Below are 16692 nucleotides of genomic sequence, written 5' to 3' on the forward strand. Positions count from 1 at the left end.
TGGGAGGGCATTCTTGGCATCTGCTACCCTTTCCATAAAAAATATTTCTTAATGATGTTTCTTAGAGTTTCATATCATAACCCCTAGTTCTACAACTTCCTATCAATTAAAAAATATTTTCTTCTTTTATATTATTAATACCTGTTAGGTATTTAGTTTCAACGATTTTTATTATCCAAAAAGAAAACATAACAGATCCTGTGGAGCGTGTGCTCTGCAACTCCAATGGTAGCATTGATACAAGTAAAATTTTTGTTAGCAGTGTATGCAATAACAGCCTCGATCATCTCCTGTACCCACCCCAATCCCTCCCTCCACACTCACCCACTGCAAACATTAACTACATCAAAAAATCCTGGCTGGTGCATCTTAGAGATAATATATATGAATAGGTAAAGAAATAGGGTCAGACATTCAAAATAAGACTACGGGAATGATGGGGCAGTGACTGGCGATAGCAGTCCCAGATCAGCAAGAATCATCGTTGAAGCGGCGGGGAGGAAGCAGATGCCAAATGTTCCATGGGCATCAAACGGTAAAGGCTGTTCCGCCACATCCAAAAGGTAGGCACCGCCGAGTCTTTCCAGAGCACAAGGATAAGCCGCTTCCCTACCAGTCTGGCCTTCTGGATAAATAGACGAGGCGCAGCGCCCCGAATAGTTGAAGGAGGGATACAGTCAAACAGTACCGCATCAGGAGAAACAGGAATATTCATATCCAAAAGGTCCGCAAGATATTGTGAGATACGTCCCCAAAATGTTCGGATCCGGGGGCAGTCCCAAAATAAATGAAATAAAGTCCCTGGGGCTACATTACATTTCACACATAACGCCGAAGAGGACAGCTTGGCTAGAAACATGACCTGAGGGGAGACATAAGCTCTATAAAAGAACTTAAACTGCATTTCCCTATAATACATATTGGTGGTCACCATAGATATGCGCCTGAAACAGGTCTGTAGAGTAGAGGGAGCAAGGGCCAACTTGCCCGTCTTTATTCCAGCGCTCCACCAAAGTGGCACACACACATCCACCTGCACTAATCCCTGGAGACCTTTGTAATAAGTCAACAAGGACAGAGTGCTATTTTTTTCCAGCAACAGAATCTTGTCAATAGCCTGAAACACAGTTGGCTGGCGCACCCCCAGGGGTAGGGAATGAATGTAGTGGCGGACCTGTAAATAGGAGAATACCTGAGAACTAGGTAACCCATATAGATCCTGCAGCACCTGGAAGGTCAGAATTGTGCCCTCCCCATCAAGCATACTGTTAGGTATTTAAATGTCTCTATCATATTCCGCTTTCTGTCTGATAGATCAGTCTTTGACTTTTATGAAGAATTTTATTAATACAAAGTAACAAATAGAAAGCCATGTAGTAAGTCAAAATATTGCAATCTGAGTTCTATTGACATCTTAAATGATGTAATTGAATGGAAAGAGTCCCAATACTTAGAAAATACATCCATTTAAAGATATGCCTGCATATATTTATTTTTAAGTTAGGACTATCACATCGCTCCTAAGATCATTAAAAAAAATGCCAAGCTGTGACTCAGAATGGCATTTTTTACTTGATCAAGGTTCATCTTGTCTCTGACGGTGGCCAATCTTGGTCACAAGTACTGGGCATACCCCCAAAAATGGATCTGTTTCTTGTTTCTTACTCCGAGAGATAGCAATGGCTTCCCCTAGTCTAATAATGATTTATAGAATTTTCCTCTAGGAACTTGTCCAAACCTCTTTTAAATCCCTCTATACTAATCACTTTGATCACATCCCTTGGCAACAGATTCCACAGCTTGATAGTGCGTTGACTGAAAAAGTACTTTCTGTGATTTGTTTTAAATCTGCTTGATGTTAATTTCATGGCGTCCCCACTTCTTTTAATATTATTTGAAAGAGTAAATAACCATTCTTTATTTATCCATTCCACCTCTCTCATGATTTTATAAACTTCTGTCATGTCCCTGCTCAGCAGTCTCTTTTCCAAGCTGAAAAGCCATAACCTGTTTGGTCTTTCTTCATTGGAGAGCCGTTCTATCCCTTTTATCATTTTTGTAGCTCTTCTCTGCACCTTTCCTAGCTCTACTGTGTCTTTTTTTTTAGATGGGGTGACCTGAAGTGCATACAATATTCAAGGTTCAGTCGCATAATGGCTCGCTACAGAGGCAATATGATATTTTCCATTTTATTCTCTTTTTGAGGTTAAGAACTAATTTATTATTGTACATTCTTTTTTTCACCTCCTCAAATCATTCTGCTATTAGTGACACGGTTGCCTCAAGAGCAGATCTTAGGTTAGTGTCTACAAAGACTCCAAGGTCTTTTTCCTGAGTAGTGACTCCTAATACAGAGTTAAACATTGTGACCCTGTAGATGGTATTATTTTTCCTATGTGTATCACTTTGCACTTTTCCACTTTAAATTTTATCTGTCATTCAGATGTCCAGTCTCTTAGTCTCACAAGGTCCTTATGCACTTCCACAATGCACTGCTGTTTTAATAATTTTCCATTATTTTATGTCATCTACAAATTTGATCACCTCACTCATTTCCTTTTCCAGATCATTTATGGATATGTTAAACAGCACAGAACCAGTACCAGTCTCTGTGGTACTCCTTTCCTTATTTGGAAAACTGACCATTTAGTCCTAATCTCAGGTTCCTATCTTTTATCCGGTTATCAATCCACAATAGGACACTGCCTCCTATTCCATGACCTTTTAGTTTCCTGAGGTATCTCTCATGGAGGACTTCGTCAGATACCTTCTGAAAATCCAAATACATCAAATAGATATCTACATGTTTATTTACACCTTCAAAAAAATCTAACTGATTTGTAAGACAAGACTTCCCTTTGCTAAAACCATGTAGATTTTTCCCCATTAAGTCATGATTACATATATGGCCAGCAATTTTGTTATTAAAAATAGGACTCTGCTATTTTGCCGGCACTGTCATCAGGCTCATCACTCTATAGTTACCCAGAGCAACTTTGGGCTGTGAGTGCAGCCAGATATTGAAATGGCACCATTTGTCTTTCTAAGTTCAAACTTAAGCAAACAGGGTAAAAGTATGAGTACAAAGTAATCAAACTAGCTTACTACAACTTTGCAGAGGTTCAACTTAACAGTCAGTAACTATACATGCTTTGATTGTATTGCGTATAGATTTATTCATTGTGCACTTTTATTTCTATTATCACAGTCGATTTGTTTCTAACAGTTGAATTTCTGCAATATTGTGGTAAGCTAGTTCGATTACTTTGTACTCTTATCATTGATGTTTGATGCCATATTTTGTTCCTTCATTAAAACAATATATTGTTTTAAATTTAGCTCTTTGGTCCCTCTCAATGCAGTTGTTGTACGAAACATGGTCCATGTCAGGGGGACTGTGTAACTCATAACAAGTTTGAAATATCCGGTGATACACCTGTGAGACTACAAATAAAGATTTTTTTCAACACAAAGATAAGGACGTCTGAGATTTTTTGCCCTACTGGTTTTTGGTTTTTTAAGTTCAAACTTAGCCAATTGGCACTGAAAATGGCTCTCTAAATGTCTAACTTCTGAAACTTTTGAAAATTTAGAGGGTAATTTGCAAAGCCACTTCCACAGGTAAAACAGTGATTTAGCTATGGAAATGAGTTTTTAGAAAATTGTCCACCCTATATCCGGATAAAAATACACACGTAGTTCCTCTGGGCACAAACCGTTACCCACAGTGTAAAGAGGCGTTCTTGTGGTGAGTTTGGTGCAGGGTTTGGAAATTTGTACATACCTTTTTATTTTCAGAAGGATGTGCATCATTTTTCTCTGAAAAACTACCCACACAGGTGGAAATGGTAAATCTCTATACTCATACAGTATGGAATTGATAATCAAATTGCCCACTTGTTGGCAAACCTCTTGGGGGTTTGCTGAAATAAAGCAAAATTATGTGCGTACTTACCTGCTTTGATTATTGCCCCATAAAATGTTCCCATATAAATTTGTGCCTGCTTTTTGTGTTGGTACTTTAAGGCAAACTTACATGGGAGTTTCAATTGCCTCCCTGACCAAACCCTGTCCCAGGAACACCTCCAAACATATGCAGTTAGCAGTACCTGCAGGCTGACATGGGTGAGTACTTTTTCCCACATATAGGGTGGGCAATAATAAAAAAAATCAAAACATTTATGCAGGTAACACTGCCTCTGGAAATGACTTTGATTATTGCCTTGTATGTGTATATTTAACTTACTATAGCTATACAGCAGCAACTTACAGAATGAAACTTAAAACATTCAAATTGAAATAATCAGCTTTATTTTTGTTTGCATAAATATATGAAAAATCCCTTTTAATTCTTTTCCTCCTTTTTCTTATAGGACCTCATCTCTCCGATGGAACTCTGGCACAAAGGAGCGTATGCTGATCAAAGTAACAGACCGTGAACCAAGTTTCTTAATTCATCAAGGAAATGGATATACCCCTGATAACCAGCAAGGAACACGTTCTCGAAGGCCTTCAGGTGGACAGCAGTCTCCTATATTGCAGACATTTGCAGTTGACACTGACAATTCTGTCTTCTTTCCTGAGAGAAAGTCGTCCCCATTCTTAAAAAGAACTGAACATGTTGGCAGCTGTTCTCCTTTACTTGGGCGAGGAGATTCTTTTTGCTCCCTCCAATCACAACATCGAAAACATTCAAGTGAGTCTCAACCATCCTCTCCTCGTTATGCATATGAGCCTCCACTCTATGAGGAGCCTCCTATGGAGTACCAGGCCCCTATCTATGATGAACCCCCTATGGAAATGCAGTATGAAGCTGGTGGAAACTATAGGGCAGGATCCCCACAAAAGTCACCCATTCGCAAACCTCATAGCTTTCTTCAGTCACCCAGACCAGCTACCAATTCTCCATATCAACAGCTAGTGCTGACCAAACAAAAATGTCCTGACAGGTTTATGAGCTTAGAGTATAGTCCTGCTGGCAAAGAGTATGTTAGGCAGTTGGTTTATGTGGAGCAGTCTGGCTCTAGCCCAAAGCTGAAAACAGGCCTAAGGCACAAATACTCACCAAACACAATTGGAGGGTCTTATTCATTGCAACATAGCCCATCTGTGATGAGAGACCAACGACTAGAGGCAAAATCAGGGGATTACAGTAGTATGGAAGGGGCTGATCTTCGACATAGCCAGCCACTCAGTCATTTCTTTCATGGAGAAGACTCTATGTCATGGTCTAGTCAGCAAGACACTATATCATCTACAGGTTATTCACCTGGCACAAGAAAAAGGAAAAGCAGGAAGCCTTCACTTTCCATGGACCCAAATACAACATCATCTGAAGGTTCTGGAGAACGGGATCTTCTCAATGAACACTTTATATCTGAAGAAAGGCCATTACCTATGCCTAACCGGCCTCAAATGAGTCGAACAGACAGCAAATCAGCAGAAAATGAAGTCCTACATGGTTTCCCTGAAACTTTTCAGGCCCAGGCAAGGCTAGCTTGGGAAGCACAACAGGCTCACTACAGTATGAAACAGAGAAGTAGCTGGGATTCACAGAAGGATGGCTCTGGCTATGAAAGTGATGGGGCCCTGCCTTTACCAATGCCTGGTCCAGTTGTGCGTGCATTCAGTGAAGATGAAGCCCTAGCCCAACAGGAGAACAAACACTGGAAAAGGAACACTTTTGAAAAACTTGGATTTCCTCAGGTGCTGCTGGAGAAAAGTGTTTCTGTCCAGACAAACTTAGCTTCTCCAGAACCATGCCTACATCCTTCTCAGGTAATATGCAAATCACTACTGTCCATTAGATGATATGAATTAGACCCATAATAATATTGTAAGTGCTTCTTCATTGTAGTGCATGAAAGGCACTCAATTTGTAAAAGTTCTTTTTAACATTCAAGACAATCTGCCAACAATTTTTAGTATGCATTTAAGTAACTATAATAAAGGTAGTTAATTTTCAGTGGCTAGCTGGCCAGCAAATTTAGCTGGATAAACCTATCCAGCTAACCTAGCTGGGATATGCAGTGGTAAGGGTACACTATTGGATATAACTAGTCATATAAAAGTTAGCTGGATAACTTTAACAAGTTAACTTTAGGACTGCTGTTTGGCAGTTATCCAGCTATGTTAGTACTGATTTTCAGCATTATACAGCTATCTGGCTAACTTAGCCTAATAAATGCACTTTGCCCTGGACCAATCCTGACTAACAGGCCAATACAGAAAAACGCGCGGGAGAGCCGGCGAGCACCCGCTGTCCCGGTGTGCGCACAGGCCACTATCCTGGGCGCGCAATTCAGGAGTGTGGCCTATGCAAATTAGGGCCCGTGTTAAAAAAAAGGCGCTAGGGACACTAGCGCATCCCTAGCACCTTCTTTTTGACAGGAGCGGCGGCTGTCAAACCCGCTGACAGCCACGGGTTCGGAAAATGGATGCCGGCATAATTGAGCGTCCATCTTCCGACCCGCGGGCCGATTTAAAATTATTTTTTTTTTACATTTTTGATTTTTTTTGTATTTTTGGGGCCTTCGACTTAATATCGCTATGATATTAAGTCGGAGGGTGTACAGAAAAGCAGTGTTTTTCTGCTTTTCTGTACACTTCCCTGGCGCCGGCAAAAATTAATGCCAGCCTTTGGGCAGGCGTTAATTTTTGAAAGTAAAATGTGCGGCTTCGCTGCACATTTTGCTTTCTGGATCGCGCGGGAATAACTAATAGGGCCATCAACATGCATTTGCATGTTGCGGGCGCTATTAGTTTCGGAGGGGTTGGCCGTACGTTTTTGACACGCTATTACTCCTTACTGTATTTATTTATTTATTTAACAGTTTTATATACCGAAGTTCTAGCAACAAAGTTACTAATCAATTCGGTTTACATTGTAACAATAAAATTGACAGAATGTAGAATAATGTCTTACAGAGAACAGGGAAGATTTAACTTGGAAAAATAAAATAAAATAACTTAATGAGAACAATAAATAACTTCTGTCTTCCTATTGACTGGAGGCACTGTACCTGGATGTTCCCAGAGATGGTGAAGGAGGTCCAGAAGAACCTCATGTACCCGGACAGCCATCACCTCCTTAGGTTCCGCTGCATTGAAAAAAAGAGACTGAAGGGGGACCCCGTGAGGCCACTGGGTTGGTGGCATGCTGGGCATGCTCAGTGTGCCAGCCACTGTATAAGGGGTAAAGCTAGTGCGTCGAAAACGCGCGGCCAAACCCAGGCTAACAGTGCGCTCCATTGGCTCGTTATTCAGCTAACTTTTTACCTGGATAAATATTTAGCTTGCTAAGTCTGGGGTGGTCAGACTAGTGGGATTTTAAATCCTGCAGTTTGTTTGCCTTAAGTCTGGGACATAGCAGGACCCATCGTTTTCGATATTGACTTCAGAGTCTCTAGAATTGTGCTATTTTGTAGACTAAGAAATTTCACATAATTGGCTTTCTCCCAGGACAAGGATGATAGTCCTCACAGATGGGTGACACGATCAGATGGAGCCCCGTCTCGTAACACTTTTGTCAAAGTTTCTAAAACTTTGGCTGGCACACTGAGCATGCCCAGCATGCCACCAACCCAGTGGCCTCACGGGGTCCCCCTTCAGTCTCTTTTTTTCAATGCAGCGGAACCTAAGGAGGTGATGGCTGTCCGGGTACATGAGGTTCTTCTGGACCTCCTTCACCATCTCTGGGAACATCCAGGTACAGTGCCTCCAGTCAATAGGAAGACGGATGCCACCTACGTGGTTCAACAGGCCCTAGGTTTTCAGAAGAGCTAGTTGCCACACCAGTCCAAGGTGGTGGAATCTGCCCAGAAAAAGCCAAAAGCACCCGCCCTTACTCCTCTGCCCTTCCAAGAAAAGACCAGAGAACCTTAGACGCCCTGGGTCGAAGGGTCTTCCAGGGTTCTATTCTTATCGCTCACATAGCGGCGTACCAGTTATACATGAACCAGTATAACAGGAACCTCTGGAAACAGGTCCAGGAGTTCATGGAGACCATGCCACAGCAATTTCAGGAGGGCTTAAAATCCATCCTCCAAAAGGGATTAGAGGCTGGAAAACATGAGGTGAGAGAGGCCTATGACGTTTTTGAAACAGCATCAAGAGTCTCAGTGCAGGCATTAGTGCCAGACGCTGGGCCTGGCTAAAAGCCTCAGACCTTCGTCCGGAAGTCCAAGAAAAATTGGCCAATCTCCCCTGTACAGGAGAAAACCTGTTCGGAGACAAGATACAAGACGCAGTGGCCCAACTCACGGACCACCATGAGACTCTGCATCAGCTATCGACTACCACCTCGGATGCCTCCTCAGCGACCCGTAGAAGTCCGCGTAAGGATACCAGGAAGCAGTTTTACAAACAACGGAGATACTACCCTCCAGCCTCCCGTGCTCGTACAGTTTGGTCCTCCCAAAGAGGCCACCCTCGCCAACAAAGAGCACCTAGAGCTCAACCAGCTCCCCAGTCTGGTCCTGCAGCTGGTTTTTGTCTGGCATCCAGAGAGCAGAAACCAGTTCCCTCTGCCCGCACCATCCAGCCCACCTATGGGAGGTCGTTTCTGCCACTTCGTCAACAATTGGTTTCCAATTACCACTGACCGATGGGTACTGTCCATCATAGCCCATGGTTACTGCCTGAATCTCCTCACTGTTTCTCCAGACTCCCCGCCCTCCCCGGTGTGGAGCCTTGGTGAACATGCAAAGACCCTCGAATTAGAACTCTTGGCCCTGCTGCGCTCCAGAGCCATGGAGTCGGTTCCCAGAGCTCAGCGGGGATGGGGGTTCTACTCCCGGTATTTTCTTATACCAAAGAGAACAGGCAGCCTCTGTCCCATCCTCAATCTTTGAGTTTAAACAGATTCCTTCGCAGTGAACGATTCAGAATGGTATCCCTGGGTACCCTACATCCAATTTTGAATCAAGGGGAATAGCTCTGCTCTCTGGATCTCCAGGACGCTTATGTACATATTGTGATTTTTCCACCTCATCGCAATTATCTGCGCTTTGTCGAAGGCCGCTGACACTTCCAGTACAGGGTTCTCCCCTTTGGGCTGGCCTCAGCGCCCCAAGTCTTCACGAAGTGCCTGGCAGTGGTGGTAGCACATTTATGCAGGAACGGTGTGCATATGCTCCCATATCTGGACAATTGACTGATCAAGAGACCATCGAAAGAGGAAGCTCTTCAGTCCCTCAACGTGACGTTAAGCCTCCTCCAGTCACTGGGTTTCCTCGTCAACTACCCGAAATCCCAGTTGACTCCGACCCAGAGACTGACCTTCATCGGAGCAGACCTAGACACCACGGTGGCCAAGGCTTTCCTCCCCAGAGAACGATTAGTCACCCTGACCGAGCTGGCCACATTCATCTGGTGGATGGCCTCCACCCATCTGCTCCTGCAGTTGCTGGACCACATGGCATCGTCGGTGCATGTCACCCCAATGGCCCGCCTAGCCATGAGGGTCGCACAATGGATCCTGCAGTCTCAGTTTCACCAAGCCACTCAGAAACTCTCAGCAATGGTCCAGATAACTGTCCCTCTCCAGCTCTCCCTTGCCTGGTGGGCACAGAAATCCAACTTGAGCAGGGGACTTCCTTTTCAGCCCCCGACTGCCCAGATAACTTTGACCATGGATCTCTCCAACTTAGGCTGGGGAGCCCATGTCAATGGCCTATGAACACAAGGGCTATGGTCAAGAACCAAGGCGGCCTGCCAGATAAACTTCCTGGACCTCCGGGCAATGTGGTATGCCCTCTACGCATTCCAGGACTGCCTGTCCAGCAAAGTTGTCTTGATCCAGACGGACAACCAGGTAGCCATGTGGTACGTGAACAAACAGGGGAGCACAGGCTCTTATCTCCTCTGCCAAGAGGCAGCGCAGATTTGGGCCTGGGCCCTGTCGTGTTCCATGATCCTGCGGGCCATCTACCGAGAATGTATTAGCGGACCGACTCAGCTGGATATTCCAGCCCCACGAGTGGTCCCTGAACCCCTGTGTAACGGGCAGAATCTTCCGCCGGTGCAGTCAGCCAGACATAGATCTCTTTGTGGCCCCACAGATCCACAAGGTGGACCGATTCTGCTCCCTTCACAGGAGCCGAACGAGACCAGTCGTGGATGCCTTCACCCGCTCCTGGAGCAGAAGCCTCCTATATGAGTACCCTCTGATTCCACTTATACCCAAAACTCACGTGAAGCTACAGCAGAACCAAGGCTCCATAATCCTCATAGCTCCGCATTGGCCACGTCAGGTCTGGTTCCCCATTCTCCGCAACCTCTCTGTCCAGGAGCCCATTCCCCTGGGCACCTCGCCCAACCTCATCACACAGGATCAGGGAAGGCTGCGCCATCCCAACTTCCAGTCGCTGTCCCTAACTGTGGATGTTGAACGGCTAATACTACAATTCCTCAACCTTTCTGATAATGTCTCGCAAGTCCTCTTAGCTTCGCGAAAGCCTTCCATGCAGAAGTCATACCAGGCAAAATGGAGGCAGTTTTTGGCCTGGTGCACTCAGGAAGGTCTTGACCCTTTCTCTTGCCCCACACCTAGGTTTTTAGACTACCTCTCGGAGTCTGGTCGATATTGACTTCAGGGTCAATCCGGGTACATCTGAGTGCCATCAACGCCTACTACCACGGAGTGGGCGACACTCCAGTGTTGGTGCAACCCTTAGTGGGGCACATCATGAGAGGCTTACTACAACTGAAGCCTCCACTACGTCCCTCTGTTGTGCCCTGGGACCTCAACATAGTGCTCATGTGGCTCATGCAGCCTCCATTTGAGCCTCTGCACTCTTGCGACTTCAAACAGCTCACCTGGAAGGTCATCTTCCTAGTGGCAGTTACTTCTGCTCTCAGAGACAGTGAGCTACAGGCCTTGATGACCTATCCACCTTACACGAGGTTCTTCCACGACAGGGTGGTGCTCTGCACGCACCCTAAATTACTGCCGAAGGTAGTGACTGACTTCCACCTAAATCAGTCCATCGTGTTGCCCACCTTTTTTTCCGAGACCACTCTCCCATTCAGGTGAGCGGGCTCTGCATACCTTGGACTGCAAGCGTGCTCTTGCCTTTTATTTAGACCGCACTGCAGCCCATAGGCAGTCCACCAAACTCTTTATCTCCTTTGACAAAAATAGACTCTGAATTGCGGTGGGCAAGCAGACCCTGTCTAACTGGTTGGTGGACTGTATTGCTTTCTGCTACCAGCAAGCAGGCCTTCCGCTCGAGGGACGTGTGAAAGTGCACTCAGTGAGGGCCATGGCAGCGTCAGTAGCGCACGTCCGGGCAGTCCCTATTGCTGAAATATGCAGGGCCGCAACATGGAGCTCCCTTCACACCTTCACAGCCCTTTACTGAGCCCTTTACTGCCTGGACAAGGATGGTTGACAGGACAGCGTCTTTGGCCAGTCTGTCCTCTATAATTTATTTTCAGTGTAAGAACCCAACTACCTAAGGCCCAGTGTGATATTCAGGCTGCCCGTGTTGCCAACAGCACCCCTGTTGTTGTGCTGGTTGCACATATTGGGTGACTATTGGCCCAGGGTATTCTGGGAGGAGCCTGCAGCATGTTATTCACCCATCTGTGAGGACTACCATCCTGCTTGTCCTGGGAGAAAGCAGAGTTTACCTGTAACATGAAACCCGCCTGCCACCCTGCGGAGTTAGGTTTGCTTACATTTTGTTGTTTTATTTTTTGCTCGTATTTTTCTGCTATGAAACAAGACTGAAGGTTTCTAGCTTACCTGGCTGACTTTTCTAGCTTACCTGGCTGACTTTAGAATTTGGAACCACCAATCCCTGGCTAATAATAGTGTTGATGATGCCTCCCTCATCACCCTCTGTTGATTGTGTCTGATACACCTCTCTACCCCCCTCTGGTTGCTTTTGCCTCCCACTAGGCCTCCACTACTGCTAACATGCATTCTTTGCTCTTCAGTTGTTATGATGTTATCTATACCATCAGTAATTTTTGTGAGTTTTGCCAGTTTCTTTAATGAAAAGGTACCAGAGATGTATCTAGCCTAAGGACATAACAATCACAGACACCATCCTCTAGGGGGCACCACCGCTCCCTCCCAATGTTGCTGCAGCTCCTTAAGAACATAAGAAAAATGAGGAATTGCCATACTGAGTCAGACTGATGGTCCATCAAGCCCAGCATCCTGTTTCCAATAGTGGCCAATCCAGGGTACAATTACCTGGCAAGTACCCAAACATTAAATAGATCTCATGTTACTAAAGCCAGTAATAAGCAGTGGCTATTCCCTAAATCAATGTGATTATTTATTTATTTAGACATTTTATATACCATTCTTCCATATATAGATCACAATGGTTTACAAAGTGACATTCATAGTTATGACTCAACAAACAAACAAACAATGGGGGTCATTTACTAATCATTTTTCCCATAGACACAAAATGGGAGAAAACCTTTAGTGAATGACCCCCAATGATTGGTTACAGAGGTAGTATTCCTATACATGTATTAATATCTGTCTTGTGAATTTTCTATTGCATATTAATAATATCTCTCATTGGATTTATTTCATGTTTCAATTATTATCTTTTGGCTTTCTTGTTTTTGTGGTTCTCTGTTTTCCGATGTATTAGTTTAATTCATAAGCGTTTTTGAATAGCCATGCTTTTTAGTTTGCAGTAGTCTAGGTTTGAGAATATTAGAGTTTGCAATACAATACGGAAGTTTGCCATTGTTAATAATGGTTTCAACTGCTGTAGTATATGCAGTTTGGTGTAACCAATTTTGATTAGTTTACTGATGTGCATTTCATTGTTAGGTTCTCATCTAATTGTATTCCTAGGTCCTGTACTTGGTCTAAGGGATTTCTTTGAAAATTAACCAGGTCCAGGACGGATAGTTTAACTATTGATGTGTTTCTACTTAGCCAGATGATTTCGGTCTTTTTGGGGTTTAATGTGAGTTTAAGTTGCAAAAGTTCTTGTTGTATTGCTTTCATATAGTTGGAAAGTATCAAGGCTGTATTTTCATATGTTTTGGAGAGTGGTATGTAAAACTGTAAGTAGTCAGATATTCCTTGATTCATTAGTAGTTTACACAGGGGAGCATGTAAATATTGAAAAATGTTGCTGAGAGGGCTGAGCCTTGAGGGACACCTGTATCACACTGAAAGGTGTCAGATATATGGTTGCCCGATTTAACTTGAAATGTTCTGTTGGATAAAACCTTGTCATCAATCCCAGTGTTTCTCATCTGATGGCATAGCAAATTATGTGTCAAAGGATGCTGTTAAGTTGATTAGGACAAGGCAGTAAGATTTGTTGCATCTAGCCCTCTTAGATCTGAGTCCATTAGTGAGAGGAGTAATGTCTCAGTTGAGTGATGTTTTCTAAATCCAAATTGATTTGGGAATAGAATATTTTGATCTTCCAGGTGATTATCAAGTTGGGATAATACTGCTTTCTCAAGAACTTTTTCTAGAAATGGTAGGTTGGATATTGGGTGGTAGTTGTTCCAATCGTCTGTTCTATCAGACTTGTTTTGTATGATCGGCTTTATCACCACTTGTTTAGTCCATTTGGGACAGATGTTTCTGAGAGAGACAGGTTAATTAATGTTGTGATTACCTGAGTGATAACCCCGTGTATTTGTTTCAGAGAGCTGGCTGGAATTGGGTCATGTGGGTGAGTGGCAGGTTTAATTTTAGTAATAGTTTGACTAATTTCCAGCTTCGACACTCTGTCAAACGTGGACCACTTAACTATGCCACTCGATTCTTCAGGTGGTTTTATTGTGGTACAGCTGGGGAATTAAGTTTTCAGATTATTGATTTTGTCTAAGAGTGCGGGAGACTTTTGTGTAGTTGTCATTTCCAAAGATGGAATATGTTGGGTTATTAAGTGTTCAACAACATCAAAGAGCAGTTTCGAATTGAATATGACCCCATGGATTGTTTGGTATAGTAATCTTTTTTAACATTATTGGTTTGTAAGGAAGGATTTGTATTTTCCTAGGGATTCGGCAGATGGACATGTCCGCCATTGTTTCTCTAATTTTCTAAGGTTCTTTTTAGTGTTTCTTAATTCTTCATTATCCCAGGGCTTCTTAAATTTAGAGTTATTCCTATCTTTTTTAATAGTTTTCGGCTGGATAGGACTAAGTTTTTCCGCTGTGTCATTGACTATCTTATCCCAGGAATCAAATGCTTATGTGGGGTTGGTTAGATTTAGTTCATGGAGCTTGTTTTCTATTGCTTCAGTGAGTAGTTCCATTTCTATCTTTTTCCTGAAGGTAAAAGTATGTTTATTCTCTATTCTATTATGGTTTTGGTTGGGAAAGGTTATTTCAGCTTTTATTAACTGGTGATCAGACCAGGGCAATATTGTGCTTAGAGTGTTGATTAGGCAATTGTTGGTCTTAGCCCTGTCCACTCACCTAGTGTTCTCATCCCGACCATGTCTCCAAGTATCTTCGTCCGACCATGTCTCCAAGTACCTTCTCCGATCATGTCTTCAATTGTCTTTGTCTTGTTCCAGTACCATCGCCTGTCCTCAACCTCTGTCCATCCTGTCGCATCTGCCGTTTCCAGGTGGCAGGTCCAAAAGGCTATTGAGTGGCCGGAAGATAACCCAGAGACCAGCATTGCGTTGTTGGGTCTCTTCCGGTGCGTTCAGGTTCGGCAGAGGTCAGAGTTCCTGGTCTTCAGCCTGTCCGCCGGTGCTCAGACATGTCTTGCCTGCATCGGTGCTTCCTCAGAGCTCCTCTGCAGCCGCGCCATGGTCCAAGGGCACACTAACCTCCCCGAAATTGGGACCGCTCCCTAGCGCTCCGCAATACCCATTCAAGTCCTTACATGATTTTAAAGACTTCAAGTCCTTACATGATTTTAAAGACTTCTATCATATCCTACCCTTAGCTGTCTCTTCTCCAAGCTGAACAGCCCTAACCTCTTTAACATTTCTTTATAAGGGAGCTGTTCCATCCCCTTTATCATGTTAGTCATCCTTCTCTGTACTTTTTTGAGTGTAACTATATCTTTTTTGAAATGCGGCTCCCAGACTTGGATTCATTACTCAAGTAGTGGTCTCATCATGGAGCGATACAGAGGCATTATGACATTCTTTGTTTTATTCACCATTCCCTTCCTAATAATTCTGTTTGTTTTTATGATCACCGCAGCACCTTTTTGATCGCTGCAGCACACCGAGCTGATGATTCCAGTGTATTATTCACTAAGATGCCTAGATCTTCGTCCTGAGTGGTAACTCCTAATATGGAATCTAAGATCATGTAAATATAGTATGGGTTATTTTTCCCCATGTGCATCACTTTGTACTTGTACACATTACATTTCATCTGCCATTTAAATGCCAAGTCATCCAGTCTAAAATCAAAGAAAACCTCTTAATGTGAGAAAAAGAAAAAATAATATACACATATAAAGATTTCTCACAGATTATGGGACATATGAAGGCAAATATTACTGTAATAGTAGCCCAGCAACCATCATAGTGCACTGGGTTCCAGAATGTATATCTGGTAACCTATAAGAGCTGAATGCTTCTTTGTGCAAAAGATATAATCATCTGTTGCTTAGGACCATGCCTCTCGTTAAGCTGACCACTTAAATAACTTTTAAATTGATAGTGTTACTTAGCTTAACTGTAAGTGATTGAGTGCTGTCAATGCAGCCTTCTCAAAACAAGATGCTGCGAAGAGCCGCCAATTGCCGCGATGAACTTGAATGATCCGTCGGAAAAATTTGAATGATCCATCGGAAAAAAATCAACAGAACCAGGGGTCACGATTTGAAGCTCCAGGGAGGAAGACTCAGAACCAATGTCAGGAAATATTTCTTCACGGAGAGAGTGGTGGATGCCTGGAATGACCTTCCGGAGGAAGTGGTGAAGACCAGAATTGTGAAGGACTTCAAAGGGGCGTGGGATAAACACTGTGGATCCATAAAGTCTAAAGGACGTGAATGAAGAGTGGGTGGCTCGCGGGAATGACGGCTACTACCTGGAGATAATATCCTTATTCAATAAACATACACACGGTTAATGCGACTCGAACATTGCTCTAAGCTTCATCGGCAAGAGGAAATGTGGAAAAAAGGATTTGCATTCACAAAAAAGCGGGGAGTAGCTTGCTTGTTACGGCAGTTACTACCCCAAACCAAATAAGCCTGATACTTCACTTTCAATGCATTTCCAGCATAGCTCTCTGCTTCAACGGCAGGGGAGAAAGACTGATACTTCACGCATATCCAGCATAGCTCTCTGCTTCAATGGCAGGGGAGGAAGACTGATACTTCATGCATATCCCCCCCTTTTTAGATAACCTCTTGCTCGTATCCCACTTTGCTAATTTCTACTTGTATAATTTAATCTGTTATTTGTATGTTCTTAATGTTCCTTATTTAATTATGCAATAATTGTAAAGCCTGTTGCTAAGTTCTGTTATATGTAAACCGGCGAGATGTTCCCAACGTTCGTCGGTATATAAAAGTTATTAAATAAATAATAAATAAATAATATCCAGCATAGCTCTCTGCTTCAATGGCAGGGGAGGAAGACCGATACTTCATGCATATCCAGCATAGCTCTCTGCTTCAACGGCAGGGGGAATGAAGAAAAGTGGATCTATATACAGACAACAACCAACAAGGACTGAATTGCATAGTCTGGGTAAAACAAATAAGCATGG

General features: G+C 43.5%; 1 protein-coding gene across 3 annotated transcripts in view; it reads left to right on the top strand.

Annotated features, from left to right (window-relative positions):
* Positions 1-16692, top strand: part of ARHGAP39 (Rho GTPase activating protein 39) — a 725782-nt gene that overhangs the window by 335892 nt on the left and 373198 nt on the right. For all 3 annotated transcript variants that reach the window (XM_029592209.1, XM_029592211.1, XM_029592212.1), the window contains one exon: positions 4374-5778. In XM_029592209.1, coding sequence (XP_029448069.1) covers positions 4374-5778 — 1405 coding nt within the window. The remainder of the gene's footprint in view (positions 1-4373; positions 5779-16692) is intronic.

This window comes from Rhinatrema bivittatum, chromosome 2, assembly GCF_901001135.1.
Source record: "Rhinatrema bivittatum chromosome 2, aRhiBiv1.1, whole genome shotgun sequence".
Classification (NCBI taxonomy): domain Eukaryota; kingdom Metazoa; phylum Chordata; class Amphibia; order Gymnophiona; family Rhinatrematidae; genus Rhinatrema; species Rhinatrema bivittatum.